Genomic DNA, 25,011 nt, shown 5'->3' on the forward strand with positions numbered 1-25,011 from the left:
ACCTTAGAATATTGTATATAAAAATATAGTATTACCATAATTGAAAATGTGTCAATTTTTTAAATAATTATATATGAACTTATTATATCAACAAAAAATTAGTTTTTGTGTGGTGGTAATATGAATGTTATTAAATTAATATCTTTCTCTAAGCATACCTCTACATCTCTAAGTCTAAAAACAAAAATGAAAAGAAAAAAATAAAAAAAGTGTATTATGATATTCCAATTAACAAATGAAATGTATGTTATTATAAAGAATCCTTATAATGTCATACATTTTAATGATTCATTGCATTTAATTTAACAAATATAACACATTAAAATACTATATCACTTTTAAATGAGATATACCGGGTGGTGCGTCGCCGAGCGTAACATAGGAAATCCCCTGTAAATTTTAAAAGGAAAAAATGTAAGATAACTTTTTGAAGAGACCAATCTGGCAAACCCTCGTGCAAAGTTTCAAAAAATTGTAATAAGCGAATCTTGAATTATTCATTTAAATGTAATTGCAAAATTAGCAAATTTTTTGGTTTAGGTAAAACCAAACGGGCACCAGTAAAATGAATATTGTCAATGATCAGTAAATGAAATACATGGCATAAAACTCTTATTTTTACTTAGAAAAAGAATTGAACAATAATTTTTAAATGTGCTATATTGGTGTCTATTTTGCGTGTATTTTTACGTTTTCCTTAGCGAAGTCAGGGAATCTGTAGCATTTAAAATAAAACGGCTTGTATGAGAAATAGTAATTGTTGACCTAGACCACACGGTTACAGTAGAACTATTAATCTCAGATGCAGTTATTGTTGATGATGAATGATCAGGTCTGTAATTATACAAACTTTGGTGTATCAAGAATATTAAGCTATTTTAATTATCCATACTTGTCTATATTAGCTTCACTGTTTGTCATTGGCGACTTGCTAATAGGGGCGCAAGGGCGCGCGTCCCCCCAGTAATTTCATTAAAAATTACTTATTTTAAATTTAAGAGTCGTGTGCAGTAATTATTAATTATATTAGATATATTTTTTATCAACCCGCGTTTAAACGTATAACACAAGCGCCCGTACTATAGGAGATAATGCGATATTCAAATTAACAACCAAAGTGCTTCTGGCATCCTACGTATACCGCTTTCTGTCTCGCGCAAAGTACAGCTCATGTTTGCATGTTTTCATGTAAATCGGACCGCAGGCGGCAGCAAGACGTTTTTTGTTGTTTATTCGGCAAAATTTTGTTTTTAATCGGTTCCGTGATCGGTGGTTTGTGTGTGTATGAGTATTTCGAGAGTGAACAATACAATAATTATTTAAATTTAATAATGAATCGTGTAAGCTTTTTAATTAACTGTAATTTTTCAAATCTTTCACTGGAAGAAAAAGTAAACATTAAGACTTTAGGCAGACCTGTCGGATTTAAATATTACTCTCTAAGATCTGTCGATATTTGAATCAAGCATTGCCAAAATAAGAAATGACACCGATAATATTAAGGCTGATGTAAAATTAAACTTTGAAAGTGTCAAAAGAAGAAGAACTGACGATAACTTGAGAAGTATTATTGCAAAAGAGGTATGTGACACAGTTGTTACTCAAGCGAAGGACAGATTTTCCTATCGAGGTCATCTTCAAGCAGCTAACTTGTTCAATAAAGAAACTATCCAAAATATAACAAGACCTTTCCAGTGGATATTTTAGATAATGTAGTTACTTTTTATCCAATATTATGTAAAATTAAATTAAGAACTGAACTGGAACTCATTTACTCAAGACCAGATTTCTCACAAAATATTGGAGCTATGAACCCCAATGACAACTGCAGAGGCCGAGCGCAATTTTTCCACCCTTAAGCATATAAAAACCTTCCTGCGAAGTACTATACTTAATGAAAGGCTTAATGCTTTCGCCATAATGTCCATCAATAGAAATTTAGTGATGGAAATAAACAATTTTGATGAAAAAGTAATGGAAAGATTTATAAATATGAAAGACCGTCGAGCAGATTTTACTTTTAAGAAGAAGCTTAAGTACCTATTGAACATTCATTAATAAGTATAATTTTTCTTCACATTTTAAAGTTACTTGTTATTGTTTTTAAAACCGCAGAGAGGTGGCAAAAATATTTTCGTGCGAGGTTCCGTGATGTGTAAATGCGATTGTTTTGTAACAATGTTCTTTATTTTTGATTGCCAAATTAAGATATTTATGTGCAAACTTTTTGTGATTGTACCATCATGACTGCAAACCGTCATGTCTCAGATATTATAACATATACTTAGGTACGTCCAGTTATATTTTTTTATTTATTAGTAAGTATATATTTATTTGGATTTGCGCGCCCCTCCATAGTCAAATGTCACGAGCCGCCACTGCTGTTTGTACTATATACCGTGTTGGAAGCTAAATAAGTTTTTGCATTCTTCAGGAAAGCTACCCCCTGCAGCTTTGAGGGGTATATCACCTGGTAAATTAACTGAATTATCGGCTGCTGTATTTTTAACCAGTGCATCAGAAATCCTAGTAAAAAGTACTTTTACACACATACCTAATTTAAAAAGTATTTTTAGGTATAAATAAAGCTTATATGAGTAAAACTAATACTTTTTGTGACGAAGCTGTATGTTTTACAACACAGCCCAAGCAAAAGTTTTAAAAGGTTGTTTTTTAGCTTACCTAATGTAGTAAATAAAAGCATTCAAACCTTTATCAATAATTCTAAGGTAAAATATAGTAATACTCTATAAATATACTAAAAAAATATATAAAAAAAATTACCTTGGCGCTAGAGCTGATTTTTTAAAATAAAATCTGGCTACTGATAATATCATCTCCCTCATATAAGAAATAACTTCTAAGGATGTGATCTGAACTAACGAATATGTTCTTTTTAATCGTTTTGATTTCCATTAATGAAATCCATTGTTCCCTTTGGACATGGTCATTAGGCAATCTATAATAAGTATTTGACATCAAATTTAATTAGTTTAAAAAATTTATTTTATTAAATGTTCAAAATGCGCGCTGTTATTAGCAAGACAATAAAAAAGCCTATTTTCAAACTCCTTACGAACATTTCTCTGCATTCTTGAAATATTCTATTTTTTAAATTCTCAATACTCTCAGGTGGGGTTTTATAAACTTTGCTTATTAAGTAGCCCCAAAGAAAAAAGTCTACTGGGGTAAGGTCCGGAGACTGCGCAGGCCATTCGATTGAACCACGTCTGCCAATCCACTTTTCTCGAAAATTTTCATCAAGCCACTCTCGAACTACCAAAGTGTAGTGCGCGGGAGCTCCATCCTGCTGAAAATGTATATTATTTTCATTCAATAATATAGCACCATGTTGATCTACTTGATTTTCCATAGATTGGATGATGGAAGGGTATATTGCATTTTTTAAAAGGTTTAAATAAATTTCATTCCCATAAATTCCTGCCCAAACATAAATTTTTTGGGGATATTGGGTATGGCCTTCCCGAAAAACATGCGGATTTTCATTATCCCAGTATCTACAGTTATGTCTGTTTACCAGGCTATTTAAAAAAAAGGTCGATTCGTCACTGAAGCAAATGTTCTTCAATAAATGGGAATCGTCGTCAATTCGCTGGCACATCACTTCACAAAATTGAATTCTCCTATCAAAATCATCTTCTCCGAGTTCATGAAGAATATGAATTTTATAAGGAAAGAACTTTTTTTTTAAACTTTATGTACGGAACCAGTGGAAATATTTGTTAGTTTTGCGGCCTTTGGTATAGACAAAGTTGGATCCATAGCAAATTGTCCTAGTACTTCAACTTGGCATGCTTCATGGACAACTCTATTTTCATATTTTTTCTTATTGCAAATCGATCCCGTCTCTTCAAATTTTCGTATCAATTCTAATACGTATTCATGGCTCATGTTTTTATCTTGATACCTTTCATTAAATGCTTTCGCGGTTCTGCGAGCACACCGATCTTGAGCTCCATAAAGGAAAATTATTTCTATTCTTTCGGCTAGCGTATACACCATTTTATTAACTCACTGTTTTAACTAAAATTGAAAAATTGGACGCGTCAAACTGACAATTTTAACAATAATAAATCGCCTGCTTTTTAAACGCCTTAAAAATGTAAGGTATTGCAGTGTTTTTTTGTACCTATTAGGTAGGTTTCGCAAAAAATATAAGTGAAATAAATACACATACAAAGTTATAAGACTGCAAAGATTTTGTTACAGGTTTAATCTCCAACAGATATATTAATTGATTTATTAATTTTTTTTACCAAGATAAAGTAAATCGCAACCATAGTTTCATAAAATAATTTATTTAAAAATCATACATAAATATACATACTACACAGATATGATACCGTTAAGATGGTCCCTCCTAACATACCCGATCTGAAACGCAAGGAAAACCATTATTGGATGAGGAAAGTAAATAATGATATGGGATATTGTTTCATTGTTTTGTTGATTGAATAGAATTAAGAACTGTCATTGATTTTGCATTGATTTTACCTTGCAGGTCAATTTGGCCTATTTTAGATTTTAATGAATACTGAGCACATATTAACTAATTGTTTATTTTGTTCAAATCATAAGGATCAATAGTGATAAGAATGTTAATGTCAATCTGGTCTGTCAGTTTTTTTTTTTGTAAATTATTGTTGCTAAACCATGGCCTCAAGTTATAGATTGCTCCATAGTTGCAAATTACTTAAACCAATGTTGGTACCAGATAGTACCCAGTAGTTAAACCCAGCATGTCAACACCTAGGTACTTGACAGATAAATGCATTCCTTAAAATTTGGAGGGAACCGACAATCCTATTTTTAATAGATTCATTCTTTATCTGGTTCTAGAGTATGACAGATAGTTTCGCTTAATGCGGATGTGAAAAGGTAGACCCTATCTTGGCCTAATTTTTTTTTGTAGTTACTAGTATGTGCTAGGATAGCTTAATTGCTGATTTTCTAAGTAGGCCTAAGAGTTTATAGGGCTCCTTGTTTTTGTTGTGTTAAATAAACCCCAGAAAAGGCCACATTCCATCTTCGGTAAGTTAGCACATGTTACATGCCTAAGTCATTTTCCTATTTTTTTCATCTAATTAATTTCTTATTTGCATGCTTTTCGGTTTAACTCAAAAGAACATCAATGCATCCAACTTTTCAGAGAGCAATTTTATAAAATTTAACTTACTTACCCACACAAAAATGCCATAAAATTGACAGCCATGTCGAACCTCATGTGTGGTCCCCATTTTTAGGCCTTCCTGTACCTTTCTGCTTATCCTCTGCTTCTGCTTTTGCTGCATTTTTATTGTTACTGCTTCCACCTCACTTGCTACTCCACGTGTTACCACATCAAGTCGCTTGGATCATCACCTCCGGAACCTGCATTCCTCCCAATCGGCTACACCTAATACCGATTGCCTTCCACTACCTGCCAGACATTCTAGAAGCATCCTAATTGGTCGATCTGCTGCTGCCTCTTTTGACCCAAACGTATAGCTGCCAACAAAGCAGCCCCATTCAGTCAGGTGGGCCCTGCTACCAGTCGGAGAGACTCAGAATTTCAGGTAGCCCCTTTTCTTTTTTTGGCTTGGTTTCTTCAAGTATTGATTTATCGGCTCGTTGCAATTTATAGATTATTTTTTTTTTTTTGAATTAATATGTAGAAATAATCACAGATTTTAAATTCAATTTAGTAAAATTGTTTATATAACCACCATCACTGATTTGATTTGAAATTGGGATCTGAGTATATACGTATATGCGAGGTACAATTGAATAAGTATTAAGTGCTAAATTATACTTTATTTTCTTTCTCATAATTTTAACTTTCATAATTATAACTTAAGTATTAGAGCATTACTGTCTTTGTATTTATTTTTTTTGAATTGAGGTTATAGAATTATAGATTAAATTAGTTGTCAATTATGACATTGATTTATCTTTCAATACTAAAGCTGGGTTTAACGATATAAAGCTGCGTTTTCTTTGCGTGCCCTAATAAAGGCTAATAATCATAACCCTGGAACCCACATTTAGGCATTGTGCGAGAAACAGTGCAATAAATTTGGCGCCCAACGTGTCAGTTCATGCTTTACCAATTTTTTTTTTTTCTAATAACTTTTGATTATATTAAACATTAGCAGTTAATTTTGATTAGTTGTTTTAGAAGGTTGACTTTACCATTCTTATTTTTTTGACGTTTTCATCAGTTCAGTGTTTCTTCTCATTTTAAAAAAAAAGAGAATTATCAAATTTTATTTAGGTTGGTGACCAATTACCAAAAACCAAGGAAATATCTTCAGGTGTTGTAGGGAAGGATAAATGATTCAAGTGTTATAGGATTACAGGGTGGTGTGAAGGTGAAAAAAGAAAGGAAAAGGAAAAAGAAAGAAAAGGGAAGAAAAGGAAAAACATTTTTTTTTTAAATTCTTGAATAGAGGTATTGTCGAGAAGAAGTAGTACTTTATAAAGTATCATAGAGATATATATTTTCTTTTTCATTTTCTTTTATTATAGTTTGATTTGCTTTGGATAAATTGTTGGAACTTTGATTATGTAATTTTTTTAATGCGAACATCTATTTGTTGAAGTAATTATGAGTGATTAACATAATCGAAAAGTTTTTAAATATTTTGTTTTTTTTTTATATTTTTTTCTTTGATTTTTTTTTAAATCTGTTCATGCGCATTACTGTAGTAAGTGTGTATAATAAGCTTATTTACTGGTATTACCTTTGATTGATTTTTAAGACTTCTTTTGTTTTTTTTTTAAATTTATTTATTTATTTTTTTTGAAGTACCTGACTATTCTTACTTCTTATTAGTAGGTCTGAATGATAAATATAACTATAGTCTTAACACTCTTAACTGCTCTTATACGTAGTGTATTTGCTGTTGGACTTTGATTCCTTTCTTTTAAATTTTTTTTTCTTAGGAAAGGGTGGGGGTGTCCTTTGGATACTTAATCATATTTTCCTTTTAATTTTTTTTTTTAGCTTATTTATTTAATTAACGTTATTAAATTATATATAATATATCTATAAATATATATATTTTTTTGTCCCTCTATTTTGACATTTGAAATGGATGTTAATTATCTAGGTGGTGAGGAACTAAAATATGAGCTACACATTCGAGGTCTCCCATTAACCGGTTCTTTCGCTCAAAAACGGACCAGTCTTCGTGAGTCCTTGCGGTTAGAACGAGAAAAACACATTGATCCTCCTAGTTCCACTGCCTTCGACACAGATAGTGAGCTTTGCCTTTGTCGCAGTAAATTAATATCTATTGAACGGGATATTAAGACTCTCGGAAAGGATTATTGTGATGGAGAATCCAAACGGATTAATACCCTCTTGTTGCATTTGTACCAGCGTATCAATCGAGTCCATGCTGTGTCAGAAGTAGAGTCGGTTTTAAAAAATGAGATTGTAAGTTCATGCACTAAACTTTTTGGTGATCTTAATCTTGCTCTCAAGGTATCATGCCTTCTTGCTCTTATGCCAACAAACCACCAGCTATTACCGTAACAGGAGCCACTCCATCTCACGAATCCCATGAATCCTTAAATACAGGAGACAACTTAGTAGTTTCAAATGACTTAATTGTTTTGAGTGATGAGGAATCTACACCTGTTGAAGAACTTGAAGCGGAACGTGTTAATTCCAATGTTGCTGCCGCATCGACTTCACAATGCGAGGTTGCAGAGCAGTCGATCCATTTGAATAATTTCCAGTCTGGTACTTCTACGTCCTTTGCACATTCAGCTATTAATAGGGAGTTGCCTCAGATTGAATCTCATAGCGATGCAGTACCCTATGGGACTACTTCCAATCCGTCTTTGACACAACAGTCTAGACTTCCACTCCAGGATTTATTGGAGCTTGCTCAAAGCAGTTGTCCTTATTTTAATCCTCAGCAGAGAACGTCAAGTACATCTGAGTCAAGACCTTCCTATGGTCGTTTCATGCAGCGCGACGGATCCAGAGTCTTTCAGTCTTCCGGAAATGAACTTAATGCAAAGTCCTCAATATCTTCGAATCTTATATCACAACCTCCTGTAAGTCAAATTAACTGTTATCCAGTGAGTTCAGCAAATGAGTCTCAATCAATGAGTCGTCAATCACAGGTTCGTTTTGGACCCCCCGTGGTTCATGCATCTCCTCCAGCAAACTCCACTGCTCATGGAGACAACTTGTCCCAGTCCATACCAATCAACGACTTAGTTCGTCATTTGGAAGAAGTAAATTTTTCTCCGACGGACACATCGAATCGAACTTACGGGCGTGAGCCGAGACAACTATCGCATCCCTCATACCATACACATGATGTGTTTCGATGGAATATTAAGTTTAATGGACAGACTAGTGTTAACGACTTTCTAGAGAGAGTTGAGGAAATACGTTTATCTCGAGGTGTACTTAAGGAGCAGTTACTCCGGTCTGCACCAGAGTTGTTTACTGGCGATGCCCTTCTTTGGTATCGTACCAATAAATTTGCCAGTTGGGATGATTTAGTAACTAAATTGAAAGATTCCTTTCGGCCTTATGACTATGAATATGGTTTGTGGGATGAAATACGTAGACGCACCCAAGGATCACAAGAACGCGTCCTTACGTTTATTGTCGCAATGGAGAGTCTATTTCGAAAACTTTCAGAAAGTCCCTCCGAATCAGTCAAACTTAATCTTATTCGTCGAAATTTACTTCCTTATATTCAAAGTAGGCTTGCTACCCATGAAATCCATGATCTTCACGAGTTGACTAGGTTAAGTCGAGCAATTGAAGAGACCGAAGCCAGAGTGCAGAGATTTGTCCCACCCCCCACAAACATTAGACAGCTATTAGAACCTGAACTTGCCTACAGAAAACCCAGTCATCACGTAGCGTCAATTGAGTCTTATTCAGAGCCTAGTGATGTTAAGCCGATTATTCCTAATAATCATTCGGCTTATTCAACTTCTATAGATGCAGTTTCTTCTGTTGTAACCTGCTGGAATTGCGGTGACAGCGGACATCGTTTTCGTAAATGTTCTAAGCCCAAAACGTTCTTTTGTTTCCGATGCGGAAAGAGAGACGTTAGTGCAAAGACTTGTCCAACATGCTCAAAAAACGAGGCATCGGCAAGAGCATAGGCCGTCCCTCTTGCCTATCTTTTAAATCGCAATCGGCTATTAGTCTATCCAAACATGTTCGTACTTCTGCCGTCCTTGATTTCGTCTTGGCACATGCCAAAGGTGATGAGCGTCCTTATCTGCACATAGACATTTTTGGAAAATCACTATTAGGTTTACTTGATAGTGGAGCATCTCGAACTATTATTGGTTCTGCCGGATGGTCTGTTTTGTCTACTTATTGCAACCTTAAACAATCTGGGGCCACTGAGTGCACTGTAGCCAATGGACAACAATGTTCAATAAAAGGAATTGTGACCTTACCTATGAGGCTTCGCACTCGCGTAGTCCTTATGGATGTTTTGGTTGTTCCCTCCCTACCCCATTCCTTGATCTTAGGTATTGATTTTTGGACTCGTATGGGGATCATACCTGACCTTAACACTGGGGAATGGCATTTCAAAGATGTTGCTCCATACTACTGTCACGAAACTGCCGCAATTCAATCCGTTGATACTCTGACTCCAACACAAAAAGAAACTCTCGATCGACTTATCGAGGATGTCTTTTCCAACATGAGTTCAACATTGGGTTGTACTAATTTGGTCAAGCTAGAAATCAGGACAAATTCAGCACCTATCAAACAGCGCTATTATCCTCTTTCCCGTGCCCTTCAAAAGGATGTCAATACTGAATTGGAACAAATGATTGCCAATGGTATTGTAGAACCATCTATTTCACCCTGGTCATCTCCAATAGTAATGGTTAAGAAAAAAACTGGCGAATGGCGTTTTTGTGTCGATTATCGCGCTTTAAATCGTGTGACCATCAAAGACAGTTATCCCATACCTTTTGTTTCTGCCACTTTAGATAAATTAAGAGATGCCAAGTTCCTTAGTACGTTGGATATTAAGTCCGCGTATTGGCAAATACCTATTGCACCAGAATCTCGCCCTCTTACTGCATTTACAGTCCCTACTAGAGGACTTTTCCAATTTACCCGTATGCCCTTTGGGTTGACTAATGCCCCTGCAGTGTGGCAAAGACTGATCGATTCTGTTATTGGTGTTGACTTGGAGCCATACGTCTTCGTCTATCTTGACGACGTAATCATTTCCACCCCGTCGTTCGAGGAACATATTCGTGTTTTACGTGAGGTCATACAGAGGATCGTTAAGGCAGGTCTAACTCTTAACAGAGAGAAGTGTACCTTTTGTAAACCCGAGTTAAAATATTTGGGGTACATTGTTAATTCTTCCGGTCTACTAGTGGACCCCGATAAGATTGAGGCTATTCTGCGTATACCAACCCCCAAGACTGTTACTGATATTAGAAGAATTGTTGGACTCGCATCTTGGTATCGGAGGTTTGTCCCTAATTTTTCCACGATAGTATCTCCCTTGACCGCATTGACCATGAAGAACGTAAAGTTTGTGTGGAGTCCTGAATGTGAAAATGCTTTTAATACTATTAAAGAGAAACTGGTCAGCGCACCGGTTTTATCATGTCCAGATTTTGATCTTCCTTTTATTATCCAATGTGACGCTTCCGATTTTGGACTTGGAGCTGTCCTTTATCAGGTTCAAGGTGACGAAGAGCACGCTATTTGTTTCCTAAGTAGGTCTCTTACCAAAAACGAGCGTCGGTATAGCACAACAGAAAAGGAATGTTTGGCTGTCATTTTCGCCATCGAAAAACTCAGACCATATGTGGAAGGTAGCCATTTTACAGTGGTAACTGACCACTATAGTCTGAAGTGGCTTAATTCAATCAAAGATCCTGTTGGTCGCATTGCTCGATGGGCTGTAAGGCTACAACAGTACGATTTTGACATAGTTCATCGTAAGGGTAAAGACAACATCGTCCCCGATGCATTATCTCGTTCGGTACCAGTGGTAGATGAGGTAGCACCTCTGAATGACATGTCAACGAACGATTCTTCTTTCCTGATCGACAAGTGGTATTCCCGCATGCTAAAACGCGTTAAAGAGCAACCATCTAAGTACCCACTATGGTGGATTTCTAATAATAAGCTCTATAAGCGGACTAAGTCAAAATACCCCGCTTTAGATAATCCTGACGATGCTTGGTTGCAGATTGTACCACGAAATCAACGATCTGATGTCATAAAGGCACATCACGATCCTCCCACCTGTGGTCATCTTGGAGTGTTTAAGACTCTTTCCCGTATTTCACAGAAATACTACTGGCCAAATATGAAGTGTGACGTAGCTAGGTATATTGCCCGATGTCACACTTGCTTAAGGACTAAACCTCTTCAAAAAGTCTCTTCTGGCCACCTTCTTAGTCCACAACCAACCCTGACTAGACCTTGGCAAATCCTCAGTGTAGACCTTGTGGGTCCCTTGCCTCGTTCTCGTTCTGGATATTCCTTCGTATTGTCAGTATATGATTTGTTCAGTAAGTATCCTCTCTTCTTTCCTTTACGAGTGGCTACCGCCAGCAGTATATTAAAATGGCTCGAGGACCATGTACTTTTGGTTTACGGAATCCCTGATAGAATCATTGCCGACAATGGACCTCAGTTTCGTAGTGGGGCTTTCCAAAATAAAATGCAAGAGTATGGTATCCAAATACGTTATACTGCTAATTACCACCCGCAGGCTAACCCTGTAGAGCGTGTCCACCGTGTTCTAAAAACCATAATCTCAAGCTATGTTGATGAGGATCATAGGACGTGGGATCTAATTTTGGCTAAGGCAGGTTGTGCAATCCGATCAGCAAGACACGAAGTTACGGGTCTAACCCCAAACTTTGTAATTTTTGGTAGAGAACTTCGATTTCTGTGTCCCACCCCGACTTTAATTTCTCCATCTAACCCTAATGATTCCAATCCAACTTTGCGATCGAAAACATTGGAAAAGGTATTTGTCGATGTTCAGAAAAGACTGAAGAGGGCTTGCGAGCAACGTAGTAGGCGTTATAACTTACGGCATCGCGATGAGCGTTTTCAACTTGGTCAGGAGGTATGGCAGAGAAATTATGTTATCTCTAATGCTGCTAAAAACTTTACTTCAAAGTTCGCGCCTAAATATCTTGGGCCCTACAAGATCAGCAAAATTCTCTCTCCATGGTCCTACGAAGTTTCGGACTTGACAGGCCGTTGTCGTGGAGTTTGGCATGCTAAAGATTTAAAGGCACATCCACCTGATAATAACGTTCAAGATCAAATCTAATGTTAGTATCTAAGTTATAAGTCAGCGTAAATTAATTATTATAATAGATTCGTTTCTTTGTAGTTATTTTGAAGGTTCTTATAATGTTGTATTATATTAAGTATTTTCAAGTTAGGATTTCTTTTATTAGTTATTTAGTTAGATTAGTTTTTCTTTATTAGGGATTGAATTTCCATTGCAAGTTTCAGGTAAACTTCCTTTTCAGGAAGGAGGGGTGTGTTACAGGTTTAATCTCCAACAGATATATTAATTGATTTATTAATTTTTTTTACCAAGATAAAGTAAATCGCAACCATAGTTTCATAAAATAATTTATTTAAAAATCATACATAAATATACATACTACACAGATATGATACCGTTAAGATGGTCCCTCCTAACATACCCGATCTGAAACGCAAGGAAAACCATTATTGGATGAGGAAAGTAAATAATGATATGGGATATTGTTTCATTGTTTTGTTGATTGAATAGAATTAAGAACTGTCATTGATTTTGCATTGATTTTACCTTGCAGGTCAATTTGGCCTATTTTAGATTTTAATGAATACTGAGCACATATTAACTAATTGTTTATTTTGTTCAAATCATAAGGATCAATAGTGATAAGAATGTTAATGTCAATCTGGTCTGTCAGTTTTTTTTTTGTAAATTATTGTTGCTAAACCATGGCCTCAAGTTATAGATTGCTCCATAGTTGCAAATTACTTAAACCAATGTTGGTACCAGATAGTACCCAGTAGTTAAACCCAGCATGTCAACACCTAGGTACTTGACAGATAAATGCATTCCTTAAAATTTGGAGGGAACCGACAATCCTATTTTTAATAGATTCATTCTTTATCTGGTTCTAGAGTATGACAGATAGTTTCGCTTAATGCGGATGTGAAAAGGTAGACCCTATCTTGGCCTAATTTTTTTTTGTAGTTACTAGTATGTGCTAGGATAGCTTAATTGCTGATTTTCTAAGTAGGCCTAAGAGTTTATAGGGCTCCTTGTTTTTGTTGTGTTAAATAAACCCCAGAAAAGGCCACATTCCATCTTCGGTAAGTTAGCACATGTTACATGCCTAAGTCATTTTCCTATTTTTTTCATCTAATTAATTTCTTATTTGCATGCTTTTCGGTTTAACTCAAAAGAACATCAATGCATCCAACTTTTCAGAGAGCAATTTTATAAAATTTAACTTACTTACCCACACAAAAATGCCATAAAATTGACAGCCATGTCGAACCTCATGTGTGGTCCCCATTTTTAGGCCTTCCTGTACCTTTCTGCTTATCCTCTGCTTCTGCTTTTGCTGCATTTTTATTGTTACTGCTTCCACCTCACTTGCTACTCCACGTGTTACCACATCAAGTCGCTTGGATCATCACCTCCGGAACCTGCATTCCTCCCAATCGGCTACACCTAATACCGATTGCCTTCCACTACCTGCTAGACATTCTAGAAGCATCCTAATTGGTCGATCTGCTGCTGCCTCTTTTGACCCAAACGTATAGCTGCCAACAAAGCAGCCCCATTCAGTCAGGTGGGCCCTGCTACCAGTCGGAGAGACTCAGAATTTCAGGTAGCCCCTTTTCTTTTTTTGGCTTGGTTTCTTCAAGTATTGATTTATCGGCTCGTTGCAATTTATAGATTATTTTTTTTTTTGAATTAATATGTAGAAATAATCACAGATTTTAAATTCAATTTAGTAAAATTGTTTATATAACCACCATCACTGATTTGATTTGAAATTGGGAACTGAGTATATACGTATATGCGAGGTACAATTGAATAAGTATTAAGTGCTAAATTATACTTTATTTTCTTTCTCATAATTTTAACTTTCATAATTATAACTTAAGTATTAGAGCATTACTGTCTTTGTATTTATTTTTTTTGAATTGAGGTTATAGAATTATAGATTAAATTAGTTGTCAATTATGACATTGATTTATCTTTCAATACTAAAGCTGGGTTTAACGATATAAAGCTGCGTTTTCTTTGCGTGCCCTAATAAAGGCTAATAATCATAACCCTGGAACCCACATTTAGGCATTGTGCGAGAAACAGTGCAATAATTTTTGCAAAAAATTTGAAAACACTTTTTTTTCTCGCAAATAACGGTACACATTCTTTACTTAAAAAAATAAATAATTTGCTTGAACTAAATGTGCTGTTTGTTACCACACATTTTAACTTCTAAATTGCTTATTTTTTTTTTTTTGATGATCTATTATAAAAAATGTAAGAATTTTAAAATGATGTAGGTACCACACCAAAAGCATTCATTTAAAATACCAAAGTTTGGCGTAAATAAAATATTCATTATTTCTAGACATTTTCGCTAACTATTTGCTTACACATTTACCGATTTCATTTTTTTTTGGTACTGTTGAATACAGAATTTTACGCTGCTTACTATGATGTATCACACGATGGGGGTTCCCATTTGACATATTAAAGTGAGGTTAGCTGGAGGTGAGGAGGTGATTGACAGAACTTCAGTAAATGCATAATTAAACGTCCCCCTGTATATCTAATTTGACGTGATCTAAATAAATTTTAAAATTCTTTAAAGGCAATAAAAAACTAGTAATTTTAATCTACCTATCTAATGTCTATACTAAAAAAACATTACATATAGATAAGTACATAGGCATTATGCCTTTTTTCTACCAAAACAACAAAAAAAACATAAAATCCTGTAATAAAACCACGGACAAAACTCTAGTTTTATACATTTTATAGCCTATTAATAGATGAATATTTTTAAAAAAATATTTAGATTGAAAAATATAAATATTTTTGTATTTTACGCACACTCTCACATTCAAGTTTTTATTAGGTTTATATCTATAAGATCCCCTATTCTACGTTTATGATGATGGTTACCCCATGATGTGATGTTATGAAAGTACTCTTTTGTGAAAAATAAATCGCTTTTTATCATCATGCGGCACAAACGACACAAGTTTTTTCCATTCTAACAATTTAAAAAAACACTAAAATGTGACCTTTTTAAAACAAAAATGAAAAAAAAAACACAAATTCCTAATATAAACAAAAGCCGTTTGACAGATGACACTACGCGTATGGCTCAGGTACTTAAGCTTCCGGTGTTGTCGCTTCAAATTTTTTAGAAGCAGTTTTAGGAATAATAATGTTAAATTTGGTTTTTTTTTTTGCTTAAGGATATTATATTTATTCTTAAAATAGGTTAATTGTAGTACTTATACTTTTTATTTTAAATTTTCCTGTAAAATACAACACAAATAAGTTAAATTAACGTTATAATGGTTGTTAATATACAGGGTGTTTCATAACTATGGGATCAAACTTTTAGGACAAAAATTAAATGGATTAAATCATATTCTAAATTTTAACGCGTTTTAGGGCCGTAGTGACACTTTTCCGGACATGGGTCCCTATACTCAAATGTTTTCTACTGTTGCACTGAATAATCCCTAAAAGTTTGATTCCATAATTCTGAAACACCCTATAATAGCTAAAAGTTTCCTCCGTTGGAAATTTGTGTCAATATGTAAACAAAACACCCCTCTTGCCCCTGTGCACATGTCGGACTCAAACAAAGTTGTTGTTTACTAATTCTAGCCTTTCAATGTTCTAAGTTTATTTTTATGTGCTATAGACTAATATACTGCTATATAATATTGGCAACCTCGGAATTTATATCCGGAGGGCTAAATTGCACATTAGAAAGTTCTGGGTATTTGGAGTTTATTTTGATACATTGTTTGTTTTTCAGGCCTTTTCGGATTATAAATTGCCACCGTGAAGCAAATTTCAAAAAAAGGTCGAAAGATTTAGAATCTTTGAGATGTGGATTGTTACGAAAAATATTAAAAAAAAAATCTAAAGGTATGAGAAGTGTTTTCATCAATGTTCATGTTATTTATGAAGTAGAAGTTAGATAAAGGAGTTGTAACTCACTAGGTTTCGGTCTCTGTCGCCACTTCTGACATAATGTGATGCACATATGTCTTCTTCATATGAGGACAAAGATGAGATAATTCTACGCCTTCGGTTACCAATACCAGAAATATTTTTACACCTGGTCTCAGAGCAATTTTCGGAGGAGCTTGAACGACTGCGGTGTTTTGATTGTCTACCGGAAGCATTTTTTCGTTTCCTATACGGCCAGCGCGATTGGTCGCGTTAATCAGCTAGGAAACGGAGTGCTCGATTATCGATTCCGTTAGCGCGATGTTATGTTGGTTGCGCAGGTTGCTTTGGTCAGTCGGCATTTTCACGTGCACGATTAAGTTATTAGTTTTCGGTTTATTTGTTGATTGTTTGTCATACGTGCAACAATACCTACTCGAAGCGAAGCTGTGATTTTTTGTAATTTCCCGGAAATTGAAGCGTGTGAAGTGTGTTCCTAATTTTATACATAAATGTATGTATGAAACATTTATTTGTAATTAAAATGAATCTTGAACAAATCGAAAATTGTTAAACGCATTTCCTACCTACAAAATAGGGGACAAAACAATCAGAAGTCACTATTAGAACGTGTTTCGTCTGAAGTGGTGATCAGACTTTAGATGATTGTTGCACAAAGTGGATTAAAACATTTTCTACCTTAACATCCACGGATTGGATTATAGGTAAAACATACAATAATTTGCAAAGGCTGGTATTTAGGAAAGATTTTGTTTGCCAACACAGTAGCAAAAATAAAAAGCGTATAAAAGTAACTACTAGAAATAGAAATAAAAACTGTAGTGCAAAAATTGTTGTGAAAGTAAAAAAGAACAACAAGGACAGCAGATACAGAGATGCGTACTTAAAGGAAGGACTAGACACTGTGATTGTGGTAAGTATAAGGTTCTATTCTATGTATATCCTGTCAAATTTTTACTGTCATCAATGTAGAGAAAAAGCATAATTAACTAGAAATGTGAAATGTGAAGCTTAAAAATTAGTTTAAAAAAACTTATCTAAACAACAATAAGAGTACAACATAAGGTAAAGATTTGACCATGTTAATTCCTATGTTATAGAAAAACAGACTGTTCTAAAAATTACCAAAATTTTTACCCATTTTAATTTGATTCTCAGATTAATTTGGACCATTCCCTTAGAACAAATGTCGCTGAAGCTTTTAGTTTTCTTAGAGTTTCACCCAAAACCAGAGACCTTTTTATACAGTATTTTGAAGACAACATGTCTCCAAGTGAAGCAAAGTCCTTCCACAGAGCTTCCTTAATGGCAGCTACACCAGTCGAAAAATTAGTAGAAGTTCTTGCGAATGCGCAAATAAACCCTATGGAACGAAGCATATATAATATGTATGAAACTTGGAGGTAATTTGGCAATTCTTACTGATCATCATTATATTTTTTGGCTGATTGATCCTTCTTATAAGTTTTTGAATGTGTTACCTATATTTTTTTTTAAATCCTTTATTAGTCCCAAAAAAATTACGAGTTTACAGAGGGATATTTTGTCCAATTAATTTATATAGATTGTAGCTTCTCGCCCTTTTTTATATTTTTTATTTTTTTATTTTCAGTTTGAACTTTTTATAATTTGTTTTATTTTTAATATAATTTGGCAATAAATTACACTTTTTTACACCACTGTTATAAATTGAACTATATAGCCATTTTATATTTTAGAACTCACAACTATGGGAATAGGTCAAGTAAAAGCATTTTGGAGAAAATACAACAAAAAACAGCACAACTTGATGGAAAAGGTTTTAAATTTTGTGTCCAGGATGAACCTTTTTGTTGCGTCATTTTAAGTCCAATAATGTTGCGAGCCCACGAGCTTTCATTTTCAATATACATTATGTTCGTTGATTCAAGTGGCTCTTGCGACCAAAGCGGATCCATAGTGACATTTTTATTTGGAGCGAGTAAAATAGGAGGAGTACCATTAGGTTGCATAATTCACTATGAACAAAATGAACAAGTATATGAACATTGCTTTAAAAAATTCAATGAGCTTCTTGGAAGTAAGGGCTTTTATGGAAGTGGATATCCATCAGTGATCATGACCGATGACAGTACCGCAGAGCGAAATGCCCTACAAAAAGCTTTTACAAATTCAGCACTGCTGCTTTGCTTATTTCATGTAATGCAGACCGTTTGGAGATGGCTGTGGAATTCGGAACACAAAATTGCAAAAGAAGATCGCCGTACGCTTATGTTATACTTTCGCGATATTCTTTATGCCAAGGAAGAAATTGATTGCGAGTTATTCAAGCAGGCTCTATGCGAGAGTGAAATTGCCAAAAAATATATAAACTATCTTGAATATTTCGACAAAATGTGGCAGAGAAAACAAGAATGGTGCCACTATTTTCGGAAAACATTGTGTAATAGGGGACATAATACAAATAATATTGTAGAGGTGTCAATTAGACTTTTTAAGGACCTAGTGCTACAAAGATGTAGGGCTTTTAACCCTGCATCCTTGCTAGATTTTATCTATTTTTCGCTTGATGATTTTTACAAGGAAAAACTGTTGCGCTATTCAAGCTTCAGGGATAATAAATTACTTATTTATTTCACAAAATTTTGCAAGAAATCTGTGAATCTTTGTGTTGTAAAGCTCTCTGACAGTGATTTTACAGTTACCTCATTATCAGATAAGACATTTTTGTACCGAGTAAATACAGTATTGGAGGTTTGTGATTGCCCAGAAGAAGCGGGAGGAAAATTTTGTAAGCACTTGTGTGCTGTATATAATACTGGCCTCCATATGTTTAACGTTCCTAAGGTTTTCTTCCAGGATAAATAAGAACTTGCTACCCTAGCGCTTGGAAGCAGTTCTAATATGAGTGCAGATTTTCTTAAAGAAATGGATAAGAAAGATGATCAAATTACAGATCTAGACTTTAGTAAACCTATGATTACAATCAATAAAGATAACCGCACTAAGACAGCGTCTTCTGAGGAAGATATTATTTCCTCCGAAGTAAATGAAATTGAGACGTGCTACCTAGCTACACTAGACGAATTTAAAAACAACTTGGACAAAATTGGCAATTTTGTGGAATCCCATCCAGCATTACTGTCTATTGCCCAAAAATTTAATGCAAAAATAAAAAACATGGATACCGAAGCTTCATTTTATACTCTATGTTCTTCATTTTCCTATCAAAAACAGACTCGTAAAATCAAGGTTCAACCTACCTCTATTGCTAGGAGAAGATCATCGTATAGGGGCGCCAAAGCGATGCAAGCTGGTCGGCCATCTAGTAGCGAAATAACTTCGAAGAAAAGACCACGCAAGAAGCGATCTTTAATGGAAAATATTTTAAAAAATACTACAAACGCGCTAAACCATGGTAGATCACACAAATAAATAAAAAGCAAAGGTGGATAAAAGAGGTTGTTATAAGAAATAATAATTTCTTTGTATGCAAAAAGCTACAAAATACATTTTTTATATTAATCGATGTTTCGTGTACCTTCAAACTTTCTATAAAATGTAAATTAATAAGTCATTCTTCAAAAATGTATTATATTATTGCCCCTTTTCACACATAGTTTATGATTTAAATAAAACATATAAATTGTAAAAGACGAAAAACAATGAAAAACACAAAGTCACGGTCTCACAACATTTACTTAAAGCTACACGCATTTCGCTCTATTAAGCCAAGGCATTTTAACACAATATTAAACTTATTTCAGTTGGAAGAGATTATTTAAATATAAAATTGATTAAATAAGATTATTAAAAATAAGGTTAGGTTCAAAATTAAATAAGTCGTTAACATAGACAAGAACAGGACTCTTCTTGGCTTTAGTAATTTCCATCCTCTCCAGAAGGTCAAGCTTTTTCCCTTTAGGGCATTCATGAAGTATTTCAGCTCCGACCTCTGGAGAAAAGTGATGTGTTCCCCACTGTTAAGTGAAATTGTTATGAGCAACCTAGAAGAAAGGATTGTTAAGGGTAGGTTTGGGGAGTTTCTCATTGAATATAAGAGGTACGTTGACGATATTTTCATTGTCTGGAATGGCCAGAACCTCCAGCTCAGAGCCTAGACCTCCTTATAGAAAGACTCAATAATAAACTAATATTTGAAATATATCGTAAACCCACAACTACTGATAATGTCATTCAATACGCGTCTATTTCTCCCTATCCATACAAATTTGCCTCCTTCAATTCTTTCTTTTACAGACTTTTTAACATCGCCCTGTCAAAGGAAGCGTTTGCTAAAGAGCTTAATATTATAAAACATATTGCTTTTAATAATGGATTCCCACTTTACTTAATTAACAAATTATACTTTAAGTTCTTAAATAAATACAGGTTGACTTACAATCTTCTTCATGAGAAAGACGACAAAAAGTCCTTTAGATCTTTGTCCTTTTTCGGCTCAATTTCATTAAATTTAGCTAAATTTTTTAAGACCTCTAATATCAAAATCGCTTTCAAAACCGCAAATAATTTAAAAAAAACAGTTAGTGAGCGTGATAGACAAGGCAAATGTCTTTTCGAAATCAGGGGTTTACTCTTTGAAATGTGGGGATTGTGACGCTGTATATATTGGCCAATCTGGAAGAAAAATTTCTACACGCGTTAAAGAACATGTAGCGTTGTTTGAGAAATTTAAAAATACAGACGTCCGTGATACAAAGTCAGCGTTTGCGAATCACCTGTTAGCTTCCACACATCACTTTTCTCCAGAGGTCGGAGCTGAAATACTTCATGAATGCCCTAAAGGGAAAAAGCTTGACCTTCTGGAGAGGATGGAAATTACTAAAGCCAAGAAGAGTCCTGTTCTTGTCTGTGTTAACGACGTATTTAATTTTGAACCCAACTTTATTTTTAATAATCTTATTTAATCAATTTTATATTTACATAATCTCTTCCAACTGAAATAAGTTTAATATTGTGTTAAAATGCCTTGGCTTAACAACAAATGTTTTGAACTTCTTCTCAGTGTTCCGGTAGCCCATAGGTTATAGTCTCTGGCTTGTAAGCTTGTTGTCGCGGGTTCGATTCCCAATAGGTGTGATATTATTTTGCAATTTTTTATTTTTATTTTTTGGTTCTAAATAACTGTATAGTCATCCTAACCTTAAATGTATGTTTATTTACTGTTTTGCCAACGTTAGTGGCTTTTTAAGGTTTTAGTCTTTTTAATGTCCTCTTTTTTTCTTTCAATACTAATTATTATTGTTTTAGGCCTGATGATGCTCTGAATAGAGCGAAACACGTGTAGCTTTAAATGTTGTGAGACCGTGACTTTGTGTTTTTCATTGTTTTTCTTCTGTTGTATACGTCGGTCTCTTTCTGAAAAATGGATGAGATTTTCTTATTATATAAATTGTAAGCCGTTTAATTTTCAAAGAAATAGAATAATCGCAAAAAAAAAGCGATGTCAATCCAACCTAACCCAACTCTGTCCGCCGTCCAAGATTTTTTAATAACATCTTTTAAAAACTTAATAACACACACTTAATAACAAAATATGCGCAAATATTTATACTCGCGCTAACCAGCTAGGAAACGAGGTTCTAGCGTTGATTGAATATTTGGGAAGATACGCAATCCTGTGTTAAAAAGTGTACCCGGTCGACTATCGGATTGCCATTCAGTTTCGTGCACCGTGTGGTGCTGCCGCGAAGCGTCAAATCTAGGAACGATTTATTTTAGCTGCGTGGACTTGGCTTTTGGCTTCTTTGAGTCAGGTTTTCAACGACGCTGGAATCTCCGGTTACGCGGCCGTGTTGGATATTTTTTAAGATATGGGATGATGCTGCCAACTGTTTTTATTATTTTTTTTGAACATACAACACGGTGTCATTTATGTGGTGGTCAAGTGATAAGTGATATACTTAAGGGTGCAGGCATATTGAAATTTCTTAAAAGTTAAATTTTATAAACAAATAATTACTTACCAAAATATGTTTTTGAGACAAAAAATAATACAAAAATATATATAAAAAGCTATTTTTACAAAATTACCAACAAAGTTTAATACAAGTTATAATTCCAACAAACATTATGTTTCCTCCATTTTGTGTTTAAGAGGGTCAAGTTTTTAAATAAAAAGCCCGTTGCACTTAATTAACTAAAAACTAATATACAAAAAATATGTGGAACAAATTTTAAGTTATAAGTAGGTTTCACGTAAATATTATAAAGAATAATTGAAATAATTCATAAGACTTAATACCGATGGTAATATAACTTCTTGATCAATAATTTTTTGTAAAAAGTAACCCATTTTGTCATGTGATTCAATATCTGAAAAATTGTGCAGCGGAGTGAGATTTGTAAAGTAAGGGGTTGTGAGTGAGGATGTTAATAGAAATAGAAAATAGGCCACATTTTAAGTTTTAAGCGACACAAGAAAATTCTCAATTACCAGTTGTTACAACTATACTTAAAACTATAAAAAGATACCTAGTAACAAAAAAACAAATTGTTTAAAGACCCCGCATCACGGTTATACAGGACGTCAATACAGGTGGTATAATTAGAGGAAAGTTGAGCAATATAGTGTCCTTTTATAATAAAATCTAAATACTTCCTAAATTTTGCAAAATCATTTTATTTTTTTTTCTGGCGGTATTTCAAAATATATGACAAAAGTATTTATTAAATGAATAAATTATTGTGACCACTTTTTCTCGCCTATACGATGACACCTTTAAATTTAAAATACGACGTTCTGTCTTTAAAGAGCCATCATCAACTTTGTTTTTCTTTGTCGGCGCTATATTGACCATTTGCAGATTAACGACGCGGGAATCTTTGGGCGCTCGGCCGTTTTGTTATTTTTTTAAGACAAGGGCGATGATGATAACAGCGCTTTTATTTATTTTGTGATTGCCGATATTTAAATGCGCTGTGATCTCGCATAAATAACTAGATAAATGTGGTGGTCAAGTAATGTATTGGAAGGTGCTATCTCTTACAACTTAAATTTTATTAACAAATAATAAATTACTTACCAAAATCCTTTTTTGAGACAAAAATAAATAAATAAAAACAAAACAAAAATTCAATAAGCTTTTATTTATTAATTAGAAAATTAACAAAAATATTAAATAAAAGTGATGATATAGGTAGGTTTCACGTAAATATAAAGAGTAAATTAAATAATTAAAGATTTAATATCTATATACGGTACTATAGTTTTTTTAGAGTCAATAATTTTTTGCAAAAAGTAGCTCGTAATGTGATTCTTGACAATACGGGTTTGTGAAACCAGCCAATATCTCAAAAACTGTGTAGGGTAGTGAGATCTGTGAAGTACACTTTTTTTGGACAAAAATATTGAAAAATAGATACCTTTAACTGAAATTAATATAAAAATAAAATCGCAAAATTTAAAAGTTTTTGAATAAGGGTTTAACAACACTATAAAATATAGAAAATAGGCCACATTTTAATTTGCAATACAGGCAAACACTTAATTACTAATTCTTAAAACTAGAAAAAGTTAATAAAAGAAAACAAATATTTTGTTTAACAGTATGAAGGGTCTCATCGCGATTATACAGGATGTCCAAAATAAGGATGAGCAGTAAATGGTTTAATTAGGCGAAAGTTGCGCAATATAAATGCAATGATTGAATAAATGCCAAATACTTCCCAATATTCAGGAAAAAGATGAAATTTGGCAAAATGGTTTTTTATTTTTTTCTGGCGTTATTTGAAAATATAGAATAAAATCATTTATACATTGTTGTAAACACTTTCTCTCATTTACAAGTTAACATCTTTAACTTTTAAATACGACGTTCCTTCTTTAGAGAGTCATAATCAACTTTGTTTCTTCTTGTTGACGCCATGTTGGCCACTTGCAGTTTTGAATAACCCTTTTAATTACTTTTTCAACGAGGTAATTTCTAGTGAGTAGTTGGATAGTTGGAATCATCCCTATTAAATATTATATACCTCTCTCTCATTTAAATACAATTTCGAATTTCAAAAAATTCAAAACATACTTTATTCATAAATATATGGTACCTACTTGTTGACATGGTACTTCTATGATATAAAATAGGCACATTAATCGACATATTACTAACACATAATTTAAAAACAATACACAATAGTGGGTTCAACATACTAGTATAAACACAAAATGTATTTTCAATTTCAAAGCAAGAAGACTTAAACATTTTTTAGAGTAACATCACAAATTCTAACCTTTACATCTTTACTAAAAACTAATTATATACTATTGGCCTATTCCTAACTATCTTCAAAAAATTCTAATGCTATAAAAATACTTGCTTTTAAGAAGTTTCGTTAAGGACTTTTTAAAGCGAGAACTTCTAGAGACTTTTATGACATTTGGAAAATGCTTAAAAATTTTTATGCTCAAGTAAATAAGAGAATTCTTAGTTCACTTTTCGGGATGGGCATTGGAATATTGTATTTTTTTCTGATATTATAATGTTTTAAGGAGCCATTATTTTGAAGATACAATTTATATTTTTTGTATATTAGGCAAGCAGACTCAACAATAAACAAGCAACGCAAGGAAAGTATCTTTAAATAGGGGTCTGCATGTCCTGTGGAGATTTATGACACATATATTTAATGGCTCGTTTTTTAAAAACAAACATCGAGTCAAAAAGCCGTTTACTAATGCAACTCCAAAATGTTTTTCCATACTGTAGGTATTTTTGTATGAAAGTAAGTTCCAACTTTCAACAAAAAAAATAGACCGTTTTTGGAGATATCAATCTCAGTT

General features: G+C 33.8%; 1 protein-coding gene and 1 long non-coding RNA gene across 3 annotated transcripts in view; one reads left to right on the top strand and one right to left on the bottom strand.

Moving 5' to 3' along the window:
• The window catches only part of LOC126735849 (uncharacterized), a 56,677-nt gene extending 36,944 nt beyond the window's left edge, over window positions 1-19,733 (top strand). The window contains exons 2-3 of one of the 2 annotated variants that reach the window (XM_050439936.1): window positions 16,075-17,635; window positions 17,951-19,733. In XM_050439936.1, the coding sequence (XP_050295893.1) occupies window positions 17,496-17,635; window positions 17,951-19,079 (1,269 nt within the window). In that variant the 5' untranslated portion in view covers window positions 16,075-17,495 and the 3' untranslated portion in view covers window positions 19,080-19,733. Of the gene's footprint in view, window positions 1-16,074 lie in introns of both variants that reach the window. The other variant, XM_050439937.1, reaches the window with a different exon arrangement.
• On the bottom strand, window positions 12,616-13,823 carry LOC126735852 (uncharacterized). The gene is made up of 2 exons (XR_007660528.1): window positions 13,516-13,823; window positions 12,616-12,710 (listed from the first exon to the last, which is right to left on the bottom strand). It is a non-coding gene; the product is annotated as an uncharacterized LOC126735852 (long non-coding RNA).
• Window positions 19,734-25,011: the final 5,278 nt, after the last annotated feature.

Source organism: Anthonomus grandis, chromosome 5 (assembly GCF_022605725.1).
Source record: "Anthonomus grandis grandis chromosome 5, icAntGran1.3, whole genome shotgun sequence".
In the NCBI taxonomy this organism is placed as follows: Eukaryota; Metazoa; Arthropoda; class Insecta; order Coleoptera; family Curculionidae; genus Anthonomus; species Anthonomus grandis.